Genomic DNA, 21,450 nt, shown 5'->3' on the forward strand with positions numbered 1-21,450 from the left:
CGTAATTGCCTTTCGCATTCGTGTACGTAATCTTTTGTGTTGACAAAGACAAAACCCGACCCTTGTCAAAGGTTTTTTACGGTAATTTGTCTACTGTTTGCAAGCTGGTTTATCGCGATTCTTTGGGCACGCGACATGTTTTGTTTCCTTGTTTGAAAGGGTATCTCTAGAAGTGCGAGTTTAGCAGCTTCAGATAGCTTTCAGGTTTTGTATTTTTTGCTGTTCGTGGAGTCCAATTTGACTTTTCTTTGAATTGGTGTTGTTGCGATTGTTCGTGTCTCATGATGTCTCCGGTGTTTGGCTTAATTGCTAATGAAACTTTTAATGTTAATTGTTTTCCAAGTCAACTATCCAAGCATTTTGAGAGGGGTGATCAAAAAGGCCAGAACAGCCAATTTTGACCAACCGGGTTCAAGAACCCGGGAAAGGTGTTTAAAGTGTGCGATAGATGTGTTTACGACATAAACATTACGAACAGTAGGATTAAGATAGGTATGAATAATCCAAACTGCCCAGTTTCTGTGTGGGGAAAAGTTGGAATGAGCAAACTTCCACTACTTTGAATAAGGAAAAAAATTACGATAATTCGTTTACCTATTGAAGTCGGCAACGTCTTGGAGTCTGTTATGGAAACAACTTTTTTCTATACATTCTTCCCAACATTCTTGGATCTTGCTACACTTAAGCTTTTGTCCGCTTAGTGTGATCTCGTTCTCGGACAAGAAGTTGATTTCTCGTACCTTAGCAGAGAACAATGCACATAGTTTCATTGTCGGCATAGGACGGAATTCATTGCATTTGCTGTGGGTGGGACTGACAAGTTTAAACGTAAAGTTAGAATACCAACGTCATTTTTAATTTTTAGATATCTTGGCAGGAGACCTTACAATTTTGGGAATACGCAAATCTCGAAGTCGCGCTTCAATATAACCATGGTTATCATCTATGACCGAAAGATTCATATAGTAGAAGAATGCTTTATGGAAAAGAACTGTTTTGCCAAAAACCAACATACCTTGAAATCCGGTAATCCACAGTTGGCAGCAACCTTGCTGATTATACTTTCCGCAATCATCATCCCCTGTGGCTTACCAAATCCTCTCATAGCCGTATTTGAGGGCAAGTTTGTTTTGCAGACATAGCCTTTGACCCTAACGTTAGGGATGCTGTAAGCATTTGTTACCCCAATCATACTGTCATTAATAACCTGTTGTTTGTATAGGACAGAAAAGTACAACAGTGATACCATTCATCATCAAAGGGAGTACTCACTACACAAGTTCTATTATGTTTCATTGAGAGTTAAAGAGCAGTTTGAATAAATCTTTATGTAAAATATCTTGGTCAAAGGGCTTTATACTTGCCAGTGGTGATCGGTCCGAAGAATGTCCGGCATTGAAATAGATATTGATATCGAGCGCCACTAGATGACCACGAGAAGAGAACCCAACCCTGTATTTGCACAATACAGGATGTCTTCCTCCGCTTATTCTCATATCAACCTCACGGTCCAACACGCACCTAACTGGTTTCCTTGTCCTGCATTATTGCAGAGAAAGAACAATGATACTAATAGTAGATGTTCTAGAGGTTGGTTTTAATCATAGAATGGTGACATCACGAATTGATGGTGGCAAACACAAAAGTTAATACAAATGACCTCAAACGTAACAGAATGTTAAGCGGTTAAAAAGTGCAACTAGGCACAGTTGCTTCAAAAACTGAAGCTGCATAATTATCTAATTATTTCGTTCCCTCGAAATGTTTAATTCGATGGCGAAAATATTTGTCCCATCTTTCTATTTGACATTTAAACCAGTCATGCACCGAAAAGGTATCAGTTACACAGCGGAATCTGAAGCACATTGGGTATTTAGGGACTACTTGTCAGTTACTATTTCACAACTAACTTTTACAATACATTTTGGTCTACAAATCGTGATGACTCATTCTGAAGTTCAGGGAATGAAGTTTTCATCGGCTTTTTTTATGAAAATCGACAGCATTATTTTCTTCCATAGAGTTGCCTCAGGAATGGTGCCATTTTGAATTTCAAGTGTTGGTATATGTTCGGCAATGTGAAGTCTCTCTTATAGTAAAATTTGCATTGTGACCCATGGTTTTCATTCTTGATTTTAAAATAAAATGGTTGTAAGTTTCCTCGAAGCTGGTTTGGGCAAAAGTTTAAATCTTTCAAATTTGAAGTGCTACCTGCCTTAATATAGAAGGACCTATTTCATCTTCGCAAAATAGTCTCTCTACTAATGCTGGACCTGTCACTAGCAGGTAACGTATTCGCACTGTAAACTTAACCATTGTTCGTTCCTCCTTTTCCCTTTGCCATTCATTCGTGCCTTCCCCTTGAGCTGGGTGCGGGTGAACTATCGAATTATTCCTTTGCCAGACAATACAGACGATGAAGTGTTGAGGGAGAATGCTTGCCTGATGCATGGGAAACAACACTCACTTGTGTGCAGCAACAGCACAGATGGCAGACGTGAGGGCAGCTCGGGTCTCCTTTCCTCCAAAACCCCACCGATACGTGTCGTCTGAAACCTTATTTTATTGGCTGGATAGCCGAGTGCATTTGATATCGTTGCCTGCATAGGTGGATAAAGATCTGGCATTACATTTAGGAGGGAGCTTGTAATGCCACAAATAAGCGAAATGTGTTTGAGAAACTCTAAATCCATCGACGTGTCCTATTTATAGCGAGTAGAAGTCGTGAAGAAGACTTGTACAACACATTGTGTAATGCATCTATTGTGAAGTTAGAGTAGTATGCATAGTGACATACATGCCATTGTTTCCAAACCATGTTTTAACGAAAAGAGATTTTACAAGTTCAGTTAAAGAATCTCCCTGTAACCAGCCAAAATAGTGTCAACTTTGTTAAATCTCCATTCTATCCCTGGCCTGGTGTGCCTTATCTCGATCACATCTATTGAGAGAGAGAGAGAGAGAGAGAGAGAGAGAGAGAGAGAGAGAGAGAGAGAGAGAGAGAGAGAGAGAGAGAGAGAGAGAGAGAGAGAGAGAGAGAGCGTAGAAGTTCATATTGCATAACCTTGTTGATTCATAGTAGATAACTGTCATCTGCGTGTGGCGAAAAAAATCATAGAAAGCATAAAGGAAAAGAGGAAAGTAGCTTATTTGACAGTTACGCAAAGGCGGTGCGGAAGGGTAGGGCGGAGCACCTAAACTTGAGAGGCACACAAAATTTTATCAAAATTGTAACTGAGTATATTATTCTACATACTTGATCCTCCGACTGGTTCTGCGTTGAAGCGATCACGTGAATACTTTGATCTCCCAAGTCAGGAATGACGATGCAACGATGTGTTTCCATGTAGAAATGCTCCTGTCCACCAAGTCTCACTTCTCCCTCGATGACATTTCAGATGACGCAAAACCCTCCTCAAGGCTAGGACCATGATGCATTTCATGTAATGGCCTGATGAAGGAATCATTTTCGATTGCCTCCTACATAGTATATAGAAAACAGTCAGATAAATAATTATATCACAATTATATCACTATAACACAGAAACCCAATTCAAATGTTATTTGTCGTTAAGGATATGTTATGAAAATGTTGAAATCATACCTCTACTGTGAAGATGGCAACAAGTTCTTCATAGTCTATCTTGACAAGTTTTACAGCTCGACTTGCTATTTCTTTGGTCTCTGCGACAACAGCAGCGATGACCTGACCAACACAGTATACCTGACCAAACAACATGTTGATGGAAGATGTAATGAAATCGTCAGAGATAAACTCGTGAGGTATACATTCAAACCTACCATTGCCCTTCAGTGATAGCAGCAATTATTTGAGTCATCGGTGGCACGACCAAAAGGAAGTATTTGTTTGTTCCATATAACGTCAACAGCACATAAACTAATATGGTAGACCGTGCAACTGCACCTACGTAATGTGTAACTCTTACGATGAGACTAAAATATTGCAATCGACCAATTACACTGGGGTGGGCGGGAGGAGGTAATCTAGCTGTTAATTCGAGTCCTCAGTTGCGATGATAAAGTTTTGGATCCTCTATATAAATGTCCCTGGACTTTATTTTATATCCCTCAGAAAACTGGTAGGTTTTGATTCAAGCGGTTAATTCGAGTCCTCATTTACGATCATAAAGTTTTGGAGCCTTTATATGAACGTCCTTTGACTTTTTATTTTATAAGCCCCGAAAAGTGGTAGGTTTTGATTCAAGCGGTTATTCGAGTCCTCAGTTACGATCATAAAGTTTTGGAGCCTTTATATGAACGTCCTTTGACTTTTTATTTTATAAGCCCCGAAAAGTGGTAGGTTTTGGTTCAAATAATGAACACAAGGCTGGAATAAACTGGCACACGTGTACTGCCTCTGCGCAGATGTAAATGTAGAATGTCTTTGTTTTATTCATGGGACCATTACTCCGCAATATTGGAAACCTGATGCTCCAGATTCTGGCGATGCTAGATTTAGCAAGCAATGTGCTGTAAATGTGTCAGCAGGTAACAAGAAATATCTAAGTTTCGAATGATGGTTTTCAAATCGCAGAGGTCACCGACATTTCACCTTAGAGTCTCACTTCAATTACAAGATGGAAGGTTGCATTTGATCATTTTCTATACTCTCTGTACATTGCACTGTCAGTCTTTTCCAACATCTACAGATATTTTTTATCTTTTGATCATGTCCACTCTTTATTTTTCTCAAATTTGGGGAAGACAGTGGTCTGTGTTTGTTAGAGTATTACCTCATTTGCAGCAAAAATTTCTTCATCTTGATATAAACACGATAACCTGTTTTGTCCAGGGATATCCCTGGCGTCCACCAGACACACGACACCTTCGAGTGCCAATGCTTCTGTTGCGTCAATGGATCTATGAATGCGAAAGAAAAATGTTATTTGGTAAACTTACTCCGGTTTTCAATTGTCAAGTGAACTTTTGAGCAGCAAATGCTTATGAACTAATTACATCTCAGAATCGCCCCTTGAGTTTGTATTAGTTTGTATATTTTGGTCAAAAATAACGACAAAATAAACAAAAGGTCTTTTACTAAGATTGAAACAAAAGTTATATTGATCATTTGTTGAAAGTGATAAATAATTTGAAAGCTATATGTTGAGAAGACATAGATAAAATGAATCATACATTAAAATGACTGTAAACACATTGAAATGTTTGGCAGATTGCAAACCTACAGCTTTAGATAAATTTTAGACATTAGCCCTTGAAGTATAATTGTGGAAGTACAAGCGGAAATATGTTTTCAAATTCGGAGCAATTTTAATAACATGTATTGAAATTACAAACAGAAGTGACAATTTATCTGATGATCACTAATACGGGTAAAGAATGTCGGCCAATGCATGAAGGGGGATCTCCAAAATTCCAAATATTAAATTTTCACTATAATTTGAATATATCCAGATTACAAAAATACATTTGCAAAACAAATATCAAAACAGTCTGTTGAAAAACGTTTCCAAAACGACCACGTGTAATGGCGAAAAATAACTTTTCAGATATGGATCGGTCGCCGACAACAGTGCTAATGAACTGTTAATGTTGTTTTCGCTAACACCTATCAAGGAATAAATTTCCATCACTAGAAAAAGTAGAGTATGACTGACAAAGGTTAGAAAATGCATGTGGAGAGATTACATGATCCTGGCATGAGCTTTCTTGCTGGTTACAAGGCACACGGCAAGCTCATCTGTAAAGGAAACACAGAATGATTACATGGCATGATACATACTAGAGAAAATACAAGAAATTCCACAGTTAAAGTACCAGGTATGTTACGGATCGTGTGAAGAGTAGAACTTTGAATAAATGCAAAGACTACACAATCGATAGGTTTTATATCTCCGGAAATTCACGTAGCATCATAACCAGTTCATCAGAGGTGGCACGGAAGAACTTCTCATGCTAATTAACATTGAATGCGAGGAGAATTGGTTAAACAGCCTTAGGTTACCTGATCTTGGAGGAATATCATCGATAAAAACTGCTTCTCCAGTAGCTTGTTGCTTAGATGAAACGTGTTCGAAGGGACTGCCAACCTGTCCATATGGTGTTTCCTGAAGGCAATAACAAATGTTAGACATATTTGCGTGTATTGAAACCAAAAATCCACAATTTATCACATTTAATATTCTTATACCCCTTAACTGAGCAGTCATTTTTCTGCGAACCCGATTGTTGTTAGAGACAGTTGGAGACAGCAAACGTACATAAGGTAGTGTTCTTCTATAGTGTAATAAAATTACATTTCTGTATTCGATATTGCTGTTACATGATTGTATGATATTCTGCAGAGCTGACATACAGTAATCGGCTCGCTACACGTTTTAAGGAACGTTCTCATCTTGTAACAATATAAGCATCTATAGAATCAATGCGTGACAAAAACATCAAAAACGACATACATTCCTAAATGAGATTCGTATGTTATTTTGTTTCAAGGCAAAAGAAAATCTTTCGACTGCTATAATTATGACCTTCTTTGCCAATGGTTAAAACTCTTGCCTACGTATCATAATAATGTAATAAGTAAATATGTACCCCTGACATCTGAGAACCAGGAGATAGGAATCTACCAGGTATCGTACAACCTTTAATGTCACATTTTCTTTCTTCATTGACAGCAAGATAAAATTTGCAAAGAAAGCCCTTCAACAAAGAGATCTTGCAGGCAGACATATCTAGCCAGGTTTCAAGTTCAACAAGAATATCCTGGATAAGATCACCGTTCCATGTTCTGAAGCAAATAATAATGAAATTACATGAACATCTTTATGTCGTACATGGCATTACATCACTCGTTCGACCCGAATACCGTTATCAAAACACAAGCTAAACCAAATAAACTGTCAAAAATCCTCTCGAAGAAGTATAATCTCGACTACATTTTTTCACATGTCGAGTAAGCGTTGCAGTCTAAAATGCAATGTATGCTAGCTTGATAATATAAGCTCTATATTACCTAGAACTGTTGATGAATTTTCGATAGATATCATTCTGTTTGTAACATGTAATTTGTAATTCCCTCCCGAAATCACGTCGACTTGCTTGGTGTTCAACCTGTAAACACAGTCTACTTGTGTGTGATGTTAAATATTATTGTTGACGAATGAATTTTCGTTCGGTAAAAACTCATTTTGTCGATAATAGTAAAAGTGTACTCTGTGTCATGCACACACGGCTCATTCTGTGTTGCTTAACTTAGTTTGGGAAATGGTGAAGGAAATGTATTGTTTCTTAGAACAAAGGTAACGAGGATATTATATAACATAACTGCTGTTGTCCCTTCCAAATACAGCGTCATAATATACAGCGATATGTTTGAAATATGAATGCATTTTAAGTACCTTTCTTTAGCCATGGTCGATACACTGTCACAAATGACAGGAGTTTCCATAATACCTCCGCAACAAACTGCAAAATCCTGAACGAAGTTTGTACCATGTTTGAAAGTGACTGTAATTCCAGTGTTAATGACGTCATCACTAGTGTCACGACGGTGCGGGGTATTTGTATGGTATCCATGGATGTATTGTCCCTATAAATGTCGTAAGTCACATAAAGTACACCCATGAAAAAATATATGAAAAATAGATAAACAGATAATGAACTATCAACAAATAAGTAAATTATAAATATATAAATAAACAAATAAGTACTGGTGTCATTACATAATGTTTGAAGGTGCGAAGTATGCAAAATCGATAATGACAGGTGCAAATGCAATAATAGATAGGACGTTCTGGTGAAAGATAGAAGTCAAAACGAAAGTTTCTGGCAAGTCAAACGTTTTGTTTTCATACCTTGGCAGGTTTTGGCAACATGACACGTACTAATACTTCTCTGTTCTTAATTTTGGTGTCTCTTGAGTTCAGAAAGTCCAGCAATGTTTCTTTCTTTTCTCCTGCAATGTTTAAAGGATATGCAATTATAACTTTATGTGTTGAAGTTTCAACTTTACGTTTGAACGAGAAAGTTTTGTTTGTCGTTGTTTATAATGTAAATTGTCAGAAGTTTGTTTCAAAACAACAAAAGTGCAGTACCATCTGACTCCATACCATCCGATTTTATCAAAAATGGCTACCTGAAGACGGGTTTGACAAATAGTATTAACCAACCTTTCGCTGCAGCAATGATCACATGGCATCGAGCAGCGATAAGCAATGGTATGACGTCAGACAATCTTGAGGCTGACACGATATGTCCGCAAAGAGTCTGAAAAGAACACGAAAATAAATCTTTTCATTATGACTGCACATGGTAATGACATCAATAATATCACCACTGACAACTATACACCCGCTAGCGGAAATAAATTAGCATAATATTTGTAAGTACGTACTCGAGTATGTATTTACCACATTTACTGGAATCTATTTTAGTATCTACACAGAGACAGACATACTGACACACAGACCAAAGTATGCAGATGTCCTTGTGGGAAATTACGGTGCTTGATGCCGAACGCAAAGCGATATATATAGTGTATATATATATATATATATATATATATATATATATATATATATATATATATATATATATATATATATATATATATATATATATATATATATGTGTATGTATATGTGTGTCTGTGTCTGTGTCTGTGTCTTTCTCTGTGTCTGTGTCTGTATGTGTGTTTGTCTCTCTGTCTCTGTCTCCCTGCCTGTGTTTGTGTCTGTCTGCCTGCATGGATGTGTCTTTGGCATTTGTGTATATGCTTTTTTGCCCTTTGCTCTCTGCCCATGTTTCGATGTTGTTTCACACTTACAGCAGTATTTCTTGTGTGAATGCCGCCTACAGTCCTCAATGTTTCAAGGAGAGCTCGTATCAGTCTTTCGTTTTCTTCTGCATTCAAATAATATCACAGAAAAAAATAACATATTATTGATATCATCTTGTCTTGTGATTTTAATACATGTGTCATTTAATCAAGAAACCCAACATTTTTCTGTATAAGCCAGGGAAATATATTCTTCAAACGTCTCATTTTGGGTTAAGTCTTTGCGTATACATTTATGCATCACCGGGCATCTCGTTCACTGGATTTAGCAATATTGATGTTCAAGTGAACTCGTGAAAAAAAAGTATCTCCATTTATTTTGATAAAAAGTAATCTTTACTAACCAGGTACATTTTGCGGTACGTTTTGCAGATATGCCATAAGCCTGCTCAAAGTGACAGCGCCACCAATCGCTAAACCTTGACTTGTCTCTGATATTGTGTTCATTTCTTGCACGTGAGAGACACTGATCATATTGGAATTGTCGGTGTCGTTCAGGAGGACATCAAAACCTTGAAAGTGTAATGAATATGATAACGTGTGAAATTAAACAGAATTTTCACGAAAGTTATTGTTCATAGAAATTACCGATCTATCATTACTAACCGATGTCATTGTAGCCAGCGACGATAACTGCATCCGGATTTTCAAGTCGGAGTTGTAGTAATTTCTCCAAACTGCTGGGTCGAAACCACGTCATTCCATTCGCAGAAAACTTCCAAAAGTGAGTATTATATGAATCGTCAACCTAATTAAAGAAAACAATTCTATGTATCACTTGACAGTAACCATTTTATCTTTTGATGATGCTAACAGAAATACTGATGTATTTAAACCTGAAGACCAATCTACAGTCTACTGTATAATGTCAAAATGCACAATTTTCCTAGACATGTTGCTTAACCCAACAAAGTAACTGATGACATTCAAGTAAAGTAGTTGTATGCTAACAATGCCATTTATTCTTTACATATCACTGGTATCTGATGTTTGATACAGTAAAATTTCAAACGGCATCCACTGTACATGCAAGTATTGAACAAACCAGGGAGAGTCTACATTTCATGTTTTAAAGTATTTTCTGTTCAATACTGACTGATTTTAAATTTGTTATAAATTCAAGTCGAGGCGCAAAAGTATATTTTCGTCGATCTGAATCACGCCCTGCCTCTTCTATGTACCAATGCGTGCTATATTAGGCCCGGTGTTTGGACTAATGTTTGCCATAATCAAAGTGACAAGATGCTATGCATGACTTGAATTTACATATGCCAAATTCTATGATAACTGTATGCAGCTGTTGACTTCCCTGGATAACCATTTTCTGTACTGAAGATCAATTTGGTCACAAACTTTTTTTCAAGGGTTAACTTACATATTCAAAACAGTCTGACTTTACTTGACCACGATCATCATAGCTAAACAATTGTAACCGTACCCAAATCGTACAAATTGCTGTGTTCTCTATAGCATGCAAATGGGCATTGATACAAACTGCATTTATTGATATATTGTGTGGTCAAGAGACATAGAGACAGTCTTTCTCTTCCCATTTTAGTTTGGCGGACATAATGTTCTATGGATATAGACTACAAAAAAACAGCTAGACTGGCGGGCAGAAATCGAAAAAGTACGGGACGCGAGAACTAGAAATTACAATGTCATGGAGACGACACTAACGAGAAGTTCAGGAGGAAATATTAGTTCCTGCTTGTTGTTTACTCCTGCAGGGGTATCCACGTCAATTTCACTGGTGTTGACATTCTCTTCAGTAGTTCTCTCCTTATCGTAACATTGTCCTCGTCTGCAGGCTTTGTCAGCAGATCCACCGCAACATCCACTTGCCTGGTTGTAAAGTTGAAGGAACAGAGAGAGAGAGAGAGAGAGAGAGAGAGAGAGAGAGAGAGAGAGAGAGAGAGAGAGAGAGAGAGAGGATCGTTGGGTATCACATCATTTTGGATGCCTTCTGTCACTTTGTTGTTTGAATGAAAAATTGGTCACTGAGAAATTCCTGCATTAAATAATATTAAAAATATTTGTAATATTCATTGTTACTTCAGATTCATTATAAAATCTCCGATCACATCACACCAAAATAAATTGAAATTATTCCCTTTTTATTAACTTTTTACTCTTTGATATTAAACATGTGATCATAATGTGGTTTACATCTTTTTCTCCTATATCAAAGGAATTCGGTCACCAATAGTAACTAATCACTCAACGCAAGACACGTGCGTCGCCAATACTGAAGAGTGCTGACATTCCATCAGGAAACATAGAAGACACTCTTCCTTCACCGCATACAAGGAAATTTGCTGTGACCGATGCTCTATGAATGCACCTTAGCTGCAAGGAAATTCACGTTGTAATACGGCGGGTAGTCCTCAGAAAAATGGTATGCGACGTTATACCTGACTGAAACTGTAGAATCCATTCAGAATTGGTGCGTATCCAGTACAACGACATATCATTCCCTCCAATGACATCTCGATTTCTTCTTTCGTCGGTGCTGGGTTGTTACGAAGTAAGGTGTACATTGTCATCACCATTCCTGGTGTGCAAAAACCACACTGGGTACCATGGTAACGGATTAGGCTTTCCTAGAAGTTAAAATATAATGAATAACTACAGTAGACGACAATCCGGATGGTAATGATGTAATATGAAAATATATAAGTTTACGTACGCTGTGTATAGGACGATGATACCTTAGTATTACTTCATTTTTACTCCAACTTAAACTTGCATGGTTGAGCTCGGTAACGGCTATAACGATTCCTCTTAAACCTATACTTGAGTTCTAGATGTAAGTTTTGTATCGAGGAACAATTTTGCTACAAACTAAGGATGGCAGAGCATGATCACACGATGAAAAGCTCCCGTGCTCTCTGCGATCTCACCTGAATCGGATGAAGTCGGCCTCTTACACTGCCAAGTCCTTCTATAGTCGTTACTGCCATGCCATGGATTGAGCATATCGGCACCAGACATGCGTACACGCAGTCATGACTGCAAATAGATACATTTCCCGCAAATTAATTTGATGTTTACACACACTGGTATAAGGAAAACATTCACAACTTTGGACTTGTTACAACATGTTTTAGATTCCTATATACTAATCATAATTTTGTGGAATATTTCAAGACTGTAGAAATATGGGAGAAGCTGCTATCAATTTTTTCATACATCACTATGGAGTGATGTACAGTACACTACCGTACCGTACTGTACCGTACCGTACCGTACCGTACCGTACAGTACAGTACTGTACAGTACAGTACAGTACAGTACAGTACAGTACAGTACAGTACAGTACAGTACAGGACAGTACAGTACAGTACAGTACAGTACAGTACAGTACAGTAAAGTACAGTACAGCACAGTACAGCAGAGCAGAGCAGAGCACAGCAGAGCAGAGCAGAGCACAGCGCAGCGCAGTGCAGTGCAGTGCAGTGCAGTACAGTACAGTGCAGTACAGTACAGTAGCAGTGCAGTGCATTGCAGTGCAGTGGAGTACACCACACTGCACTACACTACACTACACTACACTACACTACACTACACTACACTACACTACACTACACTACACGACACGACACTACACTACACTACACTATACGACACGACACTACACCACAACACACGACACGACACGACACGACACGACACGACAAGACACGACACTACGCTACACTACACCACAACACACTGCTCTATACGACTAACACGCAAACTCTCTTTCCTTTAACATAGTCTAAGATTTCAGAATGTTGTTTGTTCCCAATTTTAAAAACTATGAGAGTTTGAAGACATTGAGAATGAAGATGTCGTTGAAATGATACACAGTGGTTTGCGCTCAATCTTTGGCAATACGGGAACAAGCAATGGTGTCTGAATTGAGGAGTTGCCAGCACTGCAGAGTGTAATTATCGTCTAGGTAGTAATATCAGTCATAACAAAGAAATCAAATCTAAGAAAGTTGAAACAAAAAATCACATCCATCCCGCTCAAAACGCATCATTTGCAAGCGTTATTTGTGCGGTTCTGGTGATGCTGTTTCGGCCACGTCTGACCTCCTTCCAGACAGCGATTCAACTTTCGCAGATTTGATTTCTATTGATCCACTAATATTACCGCTAGATGACATATACACCTGACAGTGTTGGCAACTCTTCAATTTAGACAATGTGTCTACTTCCGGTATCGCCAACATTTCGACGCAATTTACTGTAAGTGAAGAAATTCCTTTAACTTTTTACCTACCTTATTTCCTTAGTGACTGGATGAACTCTTGACAGCATCACTGTACATGATCCGCATCCTCCCTCTCCACAAGACAACTTAGCACCTTTCAGATTTACTTGTTAGAGTTAAGGCCGAAGCGATGAATCGCGTGTGTGCCATAACACTTACTAAACTTTGAAAAGGTAAAATTTCATTATGTGAAGGTATTTGTCCATGTACTTACTACGAATTCGCATAAACCTACCAACAGAGTACTAACACAGAGTACATCATAAAGTAATCTCCAATAAAATTTAACACCAATGAATGAATCAACTCTTCATTGAAGTGGGATACTGTTCAGAGTCAAGTTTAAACCATTCAGCAAACAAATGGACAAAACAGAAACGGAAAACGACGAGAAATTCGTTGTTGTGAAACCCTTATACGATCAATATCACTTTACCTCCCTTGTAAAGCAAACGAGCTCTAAAGCAGAACCACTGTGGATTGTTAGTAACAGTGTAATATTCAGAGACTGTCGTTCGTAAAAGTAATAGTGTTTCAAAGGCCGTAGTAATTCGAAGAAAACATATCGCCATCCTCTTCCTTACCATTGATTACAGGACGGTGAATTAAAATTAATTTGAAACCACCTAGGTTAAAAAGAATACATTTGTCTCGTAGATAACTTAGTAAAGTTATCTTCGGGTCCACTCTTCTGTCCCTCACCTGCGAGAAAGAAAAAGATGTGAAACCAGACGTGAACTGAAATTGCTTTCGTGTGTCAATATGTGTTGCTATTGTCGTAAATTGACATTTTTCACCTTGACTGACATCATTGCCATGATTTTGAGACTTCAGTTAAATTGTTATAATTAACATTACGAGCAGTATCCGTTCTGTACTGCGTCAATAGCGAAATGTTTAAGTATACAAATTAGTATTAAATTTAATGTTTAATTTCTTTCACAGCTTTCATGTAATTGCATTATCACTTTATGTAGTAAGTTAGACTGTCTTTGCCAAAGTCGTTCAAGTCCTACACGCCATAGTGTGAAAGCTCATTAAATATGCAACTTGACTTAGATCACGTGAAATTGCAAAACGTCTTTCACTATTTCAGTTGTGTCATCAATATATAATATGGTATGTTACCTCAACTTTGACCAAGTCCTTCCAGTTGTATTTCGCTAATTGGTAAAGGTCATTAAATATGCAACTTACAAATTAGCTGATAGTGTAAATCCTAAAAATCTATCACTACTGTTACTGTACTCTCCCTTGCCTTTTCCAAATTGTCAGTACATTTACGAATTTTGGTTCGAAAAAAATAGTAGGCACAAATTATTTAATGCTGACTTCCCCTGCACATGCCCCCCCCCCCCCGGAATTTTCCACCTTGACGACAAGTAAATTTGTGTAAATTGCCCAACTCCTAGCTTAGCTACGTGCCCCCAGGCGATTTGGTCAGGCTACGGCTTCATACAAAACCTTTGACCTGGTCCTTCATTCGGGTAGCGTCCGTTCAGTGGCTTTGCGTTACCAGAAACACGTTTAATAGTACCAAGCTCGGCATAGCGGACCCGGGAAACAGCGATGTATATCCGGTATTTAAATGCACGCCCTCTATGGGCCCTGTAGCCCTCATAACTAGTCAATAGGTGTCGTTAATCACATGGGAGAAGGTGACATAAATCGCACTTATGATGCACTGATCACCGAAACGCATCTTCCTTCGACGCTTTGGCAAGATCTTCGAACAGTTTCGATAACGAATGTACAGGAGGGCCTGTATCGTAGGCACACTACTGTGCTCGCCGTTGCAGAATTCGAGCAAGGTCTAACGGCCTACTACGGTGGGATACAGGCTGATACAGCATTTATAAATATATTAATGACTATGAAATATGAATTTACAATCACACGATGAGAATAAAACACTTGAAAAATCACTAAAGGGATTCATTTTACAAAAGAGAGCTTTACGTATTCTGTATGAATTACCTTACGACTATCCCTCTCTTGAGTTGTTTTCTCGGTTAAATGTTCTGTCCATTAGACAAAGAATTGTTCATTTCATGGGAGTGTTAACATTTAAGTGTATGACTGGAAATGCACCAAAATATCTGTGTAAGTTCTTTGTATTTAAGAGTGATGTTCATCCTTATCAAACACGTTCTGTTTCTCGTCAAGACTGTTGTATTCCAAAGTCAGTTTTAAATACTGGTCAACGGAGTTTTCATTACCGTGCTACAGAACTGTGGAATTCTCTGCCAAACGACATAAGACATGCGCCTAATATTATACAGTTTAAGGTGAAGCTAAAAGAGTTTATCAAACTGAATTTTCCTTTGTGAACGACTTTGTTATCTTACGTGTACTTCTGCCATTATTTACATTGTTGTATTTATTGAGCCCCCATGAAAATTACTCATTTAGTAACTCGGCCGCTCATTAAAAGTGTAAATAAATAAACAAGGTTGGGTTTCCCTTCCGCTCTGAAGTACTTGTCGCTGAACTCGCACGGATCATACTTGAAATTGCCGTTTACAGCGTGTCCAATATATTAGTAGTTTACATGTATTTAAGAGGGATATGAATCACTCTAAAAGTCAGTCCTCTTTACATGTCAGTGAAAACCTGTTTTATTCACTTTCAACATCTAACTCACCGAACTTGCACGGAAAGACTGATGATTGAAAACTACTGACCAAAGTAATTGACAAGCATCTCAATACTCTGTGATTGGATTGATTACCTTCTGAGCCCGCTACACATCAGCTGTTGTTTGGACTCTCGGGGCTGCTGGTATACACACTAGCAATCATAGGTTTTATAAATATCTTGAAACTAAAATACTCAAATACAGCCTTGAAAGCAATTTTAATATACCTATGAGTATAGACTATGAAACTGTGATAAGCTGCCCTTGTAACCCGTGTCACTGCTCGTCGCAATACTAGTATTATTATCCAAGCTTGATTTTGAATTCATCTGTTTCTGTATGTAAAATTTTTATGAGTGGTCAACATTTTTCGCCAACAGACCGATTTAAAATATAACTGTTTTGAAAAAAGAATATCAAAATAGCTCTCAACCTAATGTCAAAGGCAATAATTTTTTTGGCCTGGATATTCGTGAACTTTAACACATTAATCCCTGTCAATGATATTACCTATATCTGTGTCATTATAAGCTATACTGGTATTACGTAGGTAAAATGGCAGCAATGTCATTGGTATGGCTGATTGAAAATCGACATTCTAAAAGCTGACGAATAAATTACGGGATATAGATACGAACGAGCACCAGGAAAATCATGGGCCACAGTGAACTTAAGGATGTTGCAAATCGTCTCTGGTGATCAAAATATAAAAGTGATAGAACATTGTAGTTATTTGCAATATTCCCATCCTGAGTATGTTTAAGTGTCATTAGAAGTATCACAGCACGGAAATAATGGGAACCTGTGATCAACATTCATCAATTAAGTTTCGGGGATGGGCATGAAGGAAAACTTAAAGAATAAAGTTGTTTATCAGACATGAAACTTTTGACGTCGTCCCATACGCAATACGTACAAACTAGAAGACTTTTTTTAACGTCATCTAGTCCATTCACAACTTGATTGTCCAGTCATGGGCAAGTATCTTAACGCGTGTCAAGATCTGAATCGACAACTCTGTTGTCTCTTTGCCGCTTCTTAGTAAAGCTCCGAGTTCTTGCCAAGTGATCGGAGACAATCGAAGTTATCACGAAACCTAACATTAACATTGTCATTTCTAGCCGTCTAACCTGGGTATGTTTCGTTCATATGCCTTTAGTGTTAGATTAGTATGTAAACAGCATAACTGATAAATTTATTACACTTGGATGACAACTTTGTTATTTTGAGGTTCTATTACGATATCTTTATTGGCAAACAGGACGTACTTATTTAGTGTTTCACAATGATCTTTAAAGGTAGCAAATTTTAATTTTTATAAAATTTCCCTTCACAGTTTTTTTGGCAAAATGTATAATGATAAAGCTGACCATGGAGGTTGCACACATAACTTAACATGCCATCATGCGTATGAAAAATCGTTTCACTGAGTCTGTGTATGTGCCCATCAAATTTGATTGAGTGTTCGTTTTACTTTGCCAAGCTCGACTAGTCTACATGTACACGTTGCTTACCATTTGAAGCCATTTGAAGCGATGTCAGTCACCAACTCAGCATGCGTTGATAACCCTTCGCACTTGAATGATTGAACCCTTGTTTTCAAATTTCGGATTGGCAACGTGTCTGCAGAGAATTGTCTGGTAGTGAACTGTACCTAAATTTGACATATATCAGTCTAATGCAGTTACCATGGGCAAAGATTTGAACTTTTGAAGGCATTTTCGCCGATTTTATTTTTGGAAGGTTGGTGTTGATTGTTTTGGACTTCTCGCCAATTTTTCTTGTCAGACCTTCACTTCTTTCGGCTGCTACCGAGGTTCGGCCTCACACTCCCGACCTTCCGCCATCTATCGATTATCAAGGCAACATGGCGAGCAGCTGTGTTGGGGAGAACCAGAAATTCTCACCGAATGAAAATGACAGCAGAGTTTAACAATCGGTAAGAAAGTGGCATTTTCTTATGCCTTTTCCATAATGTGAAGCAATACGGTACAGAGTTAAGGGAATGTGTCTGGAAATGTGCTGGCATTATTAACTTTATGAAACTGATAGATTCAAGCGAACGAAACGGCTCATTTTGGTAAGAGTCATGAGAAAAGGACAATTTCGCAAAACCTACCTTCCTTCAATTCACATAAAAAGTCAGCTCATTATCACGTGAAGCGTGTGTTTTAACATCAGCCATATCCACTCATTCCTGGTCGACACAACACTGTATAATGTGACCTTATAGTTCTTCAACGCAGATCTATATATAGATATATTTGTTTGTATGTAAATTATGACATAAAGGGTTGAAGTACAGTCAAACCTGTTTTAGTGGTCACCCTTGAAGAGCAGTCACCGCTTTACAGTGGTCACCTTGCTGTTTCAACCGAAATTTCCATCGACATCGAATAACATATTGGGAGCTAAAACTGATCTTCCAAGAACCTTTGAAAGCTCAAGCTGAATTTAGGCAAGCATTGCTCAGGTTAGACAACTCAAAATAAGGCACCATATTCTTTACGGACTATCTTCGTAACTAACCAAAGCACTCCGCGTGACAGTGAACTAAATAATCTTCAAAAAGGATCCACTGATATTGGAAAAAATTCAGACAGGGTACAAAAACAAAGCAAAAAAACTAACAATTTCACGCATCATGGATTGAAATGGGGTCACTCAGGGTTATTGACCTTACAAGTTTACTAGAGTAAAAGAGTTTTAGGCAAGCAAGGCTTTGCTTTTTGTGGTCTCGATTAATTTGGGGAAAATACCCGAATTTTTTTGTTGCTAAATGTCTTCTAGAAAGGTTGTAACGTTCTTATTTTGTGTTTGCATTAAAGCGTAGCTACCTGTAGCGGTTTTTCATCCGAAAATTGACCTGCTAAGTGGTTTTATGTCGGAAAAAGGGTCAATTCTATGCTTGAATGTAAGTTACATCTGCAAAACAAGTTTATTTATTTGAATTTCCAGAGAACGAACGGGAAAATTCGGCCCATTTTGGAACTTTTTGTCTGCTCCGGCGAACCTTCCTTTTCTTGCCTGTACCCCAAAACGCCCTCACTTGGCCGAGTACTCGCCTCTGCTTTCTTGAGAGGGACAACATTTTCTGACGCCAACTCCTCAGCTCACTTTTCATACCGTAGGAGTATGAAAGGGTTTCTGTCACGTATCTTTCACATGTTAATCTCAAGAAGAATTTCGGCGTGCCGGAAAACTAAAAAACAGCTACTACTTTCGTTGCCGACTATGGATAGCCAAAGTACTGTGCGTGACAGTGAACTAACTCTAATCTCCACAAAGTTTCCACTGACATTGAATAACATATTGGGAGCTAAAATGGATTTCTCACAAGCCTTTCAAATATGAAGCTCAAGTTAGGCAAGCAATTCTCAGGTTAGTACTCTCATAATCATTGACTACTTTCTTTACATATGGACTACCTTTGTAGCTAACTAAAGCACTCCGCATAATAGTGAACTAATTCATCTTCACAAAGGATCCACTGATATTGGAAATAGTTCAGACAGGGCACAAAAAGCAAGAAGGAAAAGAGACTATTTCTCTGCACTTTGGATTGACACGGGGTCACTAGGGGTCATTGATCTTAAAAGTTCACTGGAGTTAAAGAGTTTTAGACTGCAAGGCTTTGCTGTTTTGGTCCCGATTAATTTTGGAAGCTGCCCGAATTGTTTCGTAGCTCAATGTGTTTTAGAAAGATTGTAACACTCTTAGTATTTTGAGTGGATGAAAGCTTACCGACCTGTCGAGGCTTTCATACAAAAATTTCCAGGAAAATCATGGGCCAAAGTGAACTGAAGGATGTTGCAAATCGTGTCTGACGATCAAAATATAAACGTGATAGAAAACCGTGGACAAATAGCTTTCCAGCTCACGAGGTCACCTAGACTGTCTCACGCGAGTCGTTTGGCGTTTTTAATGTGAAATTAAAGGTTCTCAACTGATATTTTATCGTTTTGCTCCGTTTCCGACGTTTGCTTTCGCTTGGTTAGGGTCAGTGCTCGCTACAAGATCACACCAATCTAAAAGCTTACACTTCTCTGACGCTAGACTTACTATAACAAATTTTGCAGAAATAAATTTCATTTTTAGATCACGTGTTTACACGTTGGCTAATGTCATAGCGATGTCTGTCTGTCTGTCCGTGTGTGTAAGTGTGTGTGTGTATGTTAGTGTGTATGTGTGTGTGTCTGTCTGTTTACACGATAACTCAAAAACGCCTGAACAGATTCAAGTCAGATTTGGTACACAGGTACCATATGCTACTTGCAAGAACTGATTAGATTTTTGTTAGTGTGACTTGCATATTAATGAAGTTACGCAATATCATTTTTTCCGTACAATGGTTTCCCTATAGCTGCAATAATTGTAGCCCTTGGTTGGTGGGGATTGGGCTTCTGTCGTGCGGCTCGCGCCTTGCCCCAACCAGGGCTACAATTTCTCCCAATACCTGCTCGTGTAAAAGCTGCAGTGCGGATCTACACTGCATGGTCCAGGCACACACGGGGCCGCATTATCAGAGAATCTCCCTTACCTTGTGCAAATTTCACCATAATCCTGCTCCCAGATAATGTTAGAGCCCTTGTAACTCCTATCGATGGTCAACTTTACTCCTTGCGGCTGAAAAATGACAGTTTAATGACTCAGGCGCGAAGTCAATTCGAACCTAACCGCCGTCGTTGAACTCTGTACCCAGCCGACTTGTACCATTACATTTTAGGGGTGGCCGACAGGTGTGAGGGACTAATGAAAACGGTGGCACTAGCAGTAGCGCGCTAGTGGCAGTAGTTGTTATTTTAACGTTATCTTTTCGAAGGATTGTAAAAAGGTCATAGGACCGTTTGCTCCTTTTCAATTACTGCAAGAATACAACTATCGCTGAAAGCAAAGAGAGACCAGTGACCATTGAAGAACTTGCCATCTTTATTTCTGAAGAAGTGAAAGAGATATTCACGCCATGCAAAGTCTGTCGTCTGGTCTTTGTCATTTTATACAGATGCTCTGACAACAAGAGGACACCGCAATATAATTATAAGATATCCAATCGATATTTACGGCTACTATACTATACGATATAGATCTCTAAGGCTATAAAATCTTCGATATATATCGGATATTTACCCGCCTAATTAACAAACTCTAGTATCATCTAGTAGCGAAGTTCGAACCAGACTAGCGCTTGGCCAGAGCTGTAAAGTGGTGAAATGTCTGACATATATTCGCGACTCTTTTTAATCTTGAAGCTTATAGTGGTACATTTTCCGACTGTTTCAAATGTGCTGAAATAGTTCCGATTCATAAGGGAGGCTCTAAGAGTGATGTCAACAACTATAGGCCTATCTCCCTCCTACCAGTTCTTCTACCTAAAATACTAGAAAAACATGTTTATATTAGTTTTTACAGTTTTATGCATTTAATCTTTTTGTCACAACTCACAATCATCAGACAACGTTAACATCACTCTTGTCACATTGCTTTAGTCAAGTTAACTGACCAGGGTCTATACTTTTACAGAATATGGATGAAGATTTACGTGAAGATTTTTTCATCGTTGATCATAACATTTTGCTGAGCGAACTTTCTGTGTACAGGTTTTCTGACTTGTCACTGAAGTGGTTTCGATCATACCTTACAGGAAGAAGTCAATGTTAGTTTTAGGTGTACACGCTCATGTTTTGTCGATTGGTGTGGTGTATCTCAGGAGTCCATTTTTGGTCCACTTCTGTTTTTG

General features: G+C 38.3%; 1 protein-coding gene across 2 annotated transcripts in view; it reads right to left on the reverse strand.

Annotated features, from left to right (window-relative positions):
* The window catches only part of LOC139140457 (xanthine dehydrogenase/oxidase-like), a 33,017-nt gene that overhangs the window by 5,008 nt on the left and 6,559 nt on the right, over positions 1-21,450 (reverse strand). Inside the window, exons 2-22 of one of the 2 annotated variants that reach the window (XM_070709748.1) lie at positions 13,720-13,777; positions 13,085-13,181; positions 11,719-11,827; positions 11,230-11,418; positions 10,496-10,660; positions 9,422-9,563; positions 9,160-9,327; positions 8,804-8,880; positions 8,148-8,244; positions 7,833-7,933; positions 7,377-7,567; positions 6,571-6,766; positions 5,984-6,086; positions 5,668-5,719; positions 4,755-4,881; positions 3,605-3,724; positions 3,257-3,480; positions 2,468-2,600; positions 1,365-1,539; positions 1,016-1,207; positions 595-740 (exon numbers count right to left, since the gene is read on the reverse strand). In XM_070709748.1, the coding sequence (XP_070565849.1) occupies positions 3,373-3,480; positions 3,605-3,724; positions 4,755-4,881; positions 5,668-5,719; positions 5,984-6,086; positions 6,571-6,766; positions 7,377-7,567; positions 7,833-7,933; positions 8,148-8,244; positions 8,804-8,880; positions 9,160-9,327; positions 9,422-9,563; positions 10,496-10,660; positions 11,230-11,418; positions 11,719-11,827; positions 13,085-13,181; positions 13,720-13,777 (2,100 nt within the window). In that variant the 3' untranslated portion in view covers positions 595-740; positions 1,016-1,207; positions 1,365-1,539; positions 2,468-2,600; positions 3,257-3,372. The remainder of the gene's footprint in view (positions 1-594; positions 741-1,015; positions 1,208-1,364; positions 1,540-2,467; positions 2,601-3,256; positions 3,481-3,604; positions 3,725-4,754; positions 4,882-5,667; positions 5,720-5,983; positions 6,087-6,570; positions 6,767-7,376; positions 7,568-7,832; positions 7,934-8,147; positions 8,245-8,803; positions 8,881-9,159; positions 9,328-9,421; positions 9,564-10,495; positions 10,661-11,229; positions 11,419-11,718; positions 11,828-13,084; positions 13,182-13,719; positions 13,778-21,450) is intronic. The other variant, XM_070709757.1, reaches the window with a different exon arrangement.

The sequence above is a fragment of the Ptychodera flava genome, chromosome 1 (assembly GCF_041260155.1).
Source record: "Ptychodera flava strain L36383 chromosome 1, AS_Pfla_20210202, whole genome shotgun sequence".
Classification (NCBI taxonomy): Eukaryota; Metazoa; Hemichordata; class Enteropneusta; family Ptychoderidae; genus Ptychodera; species Ptychodera flava.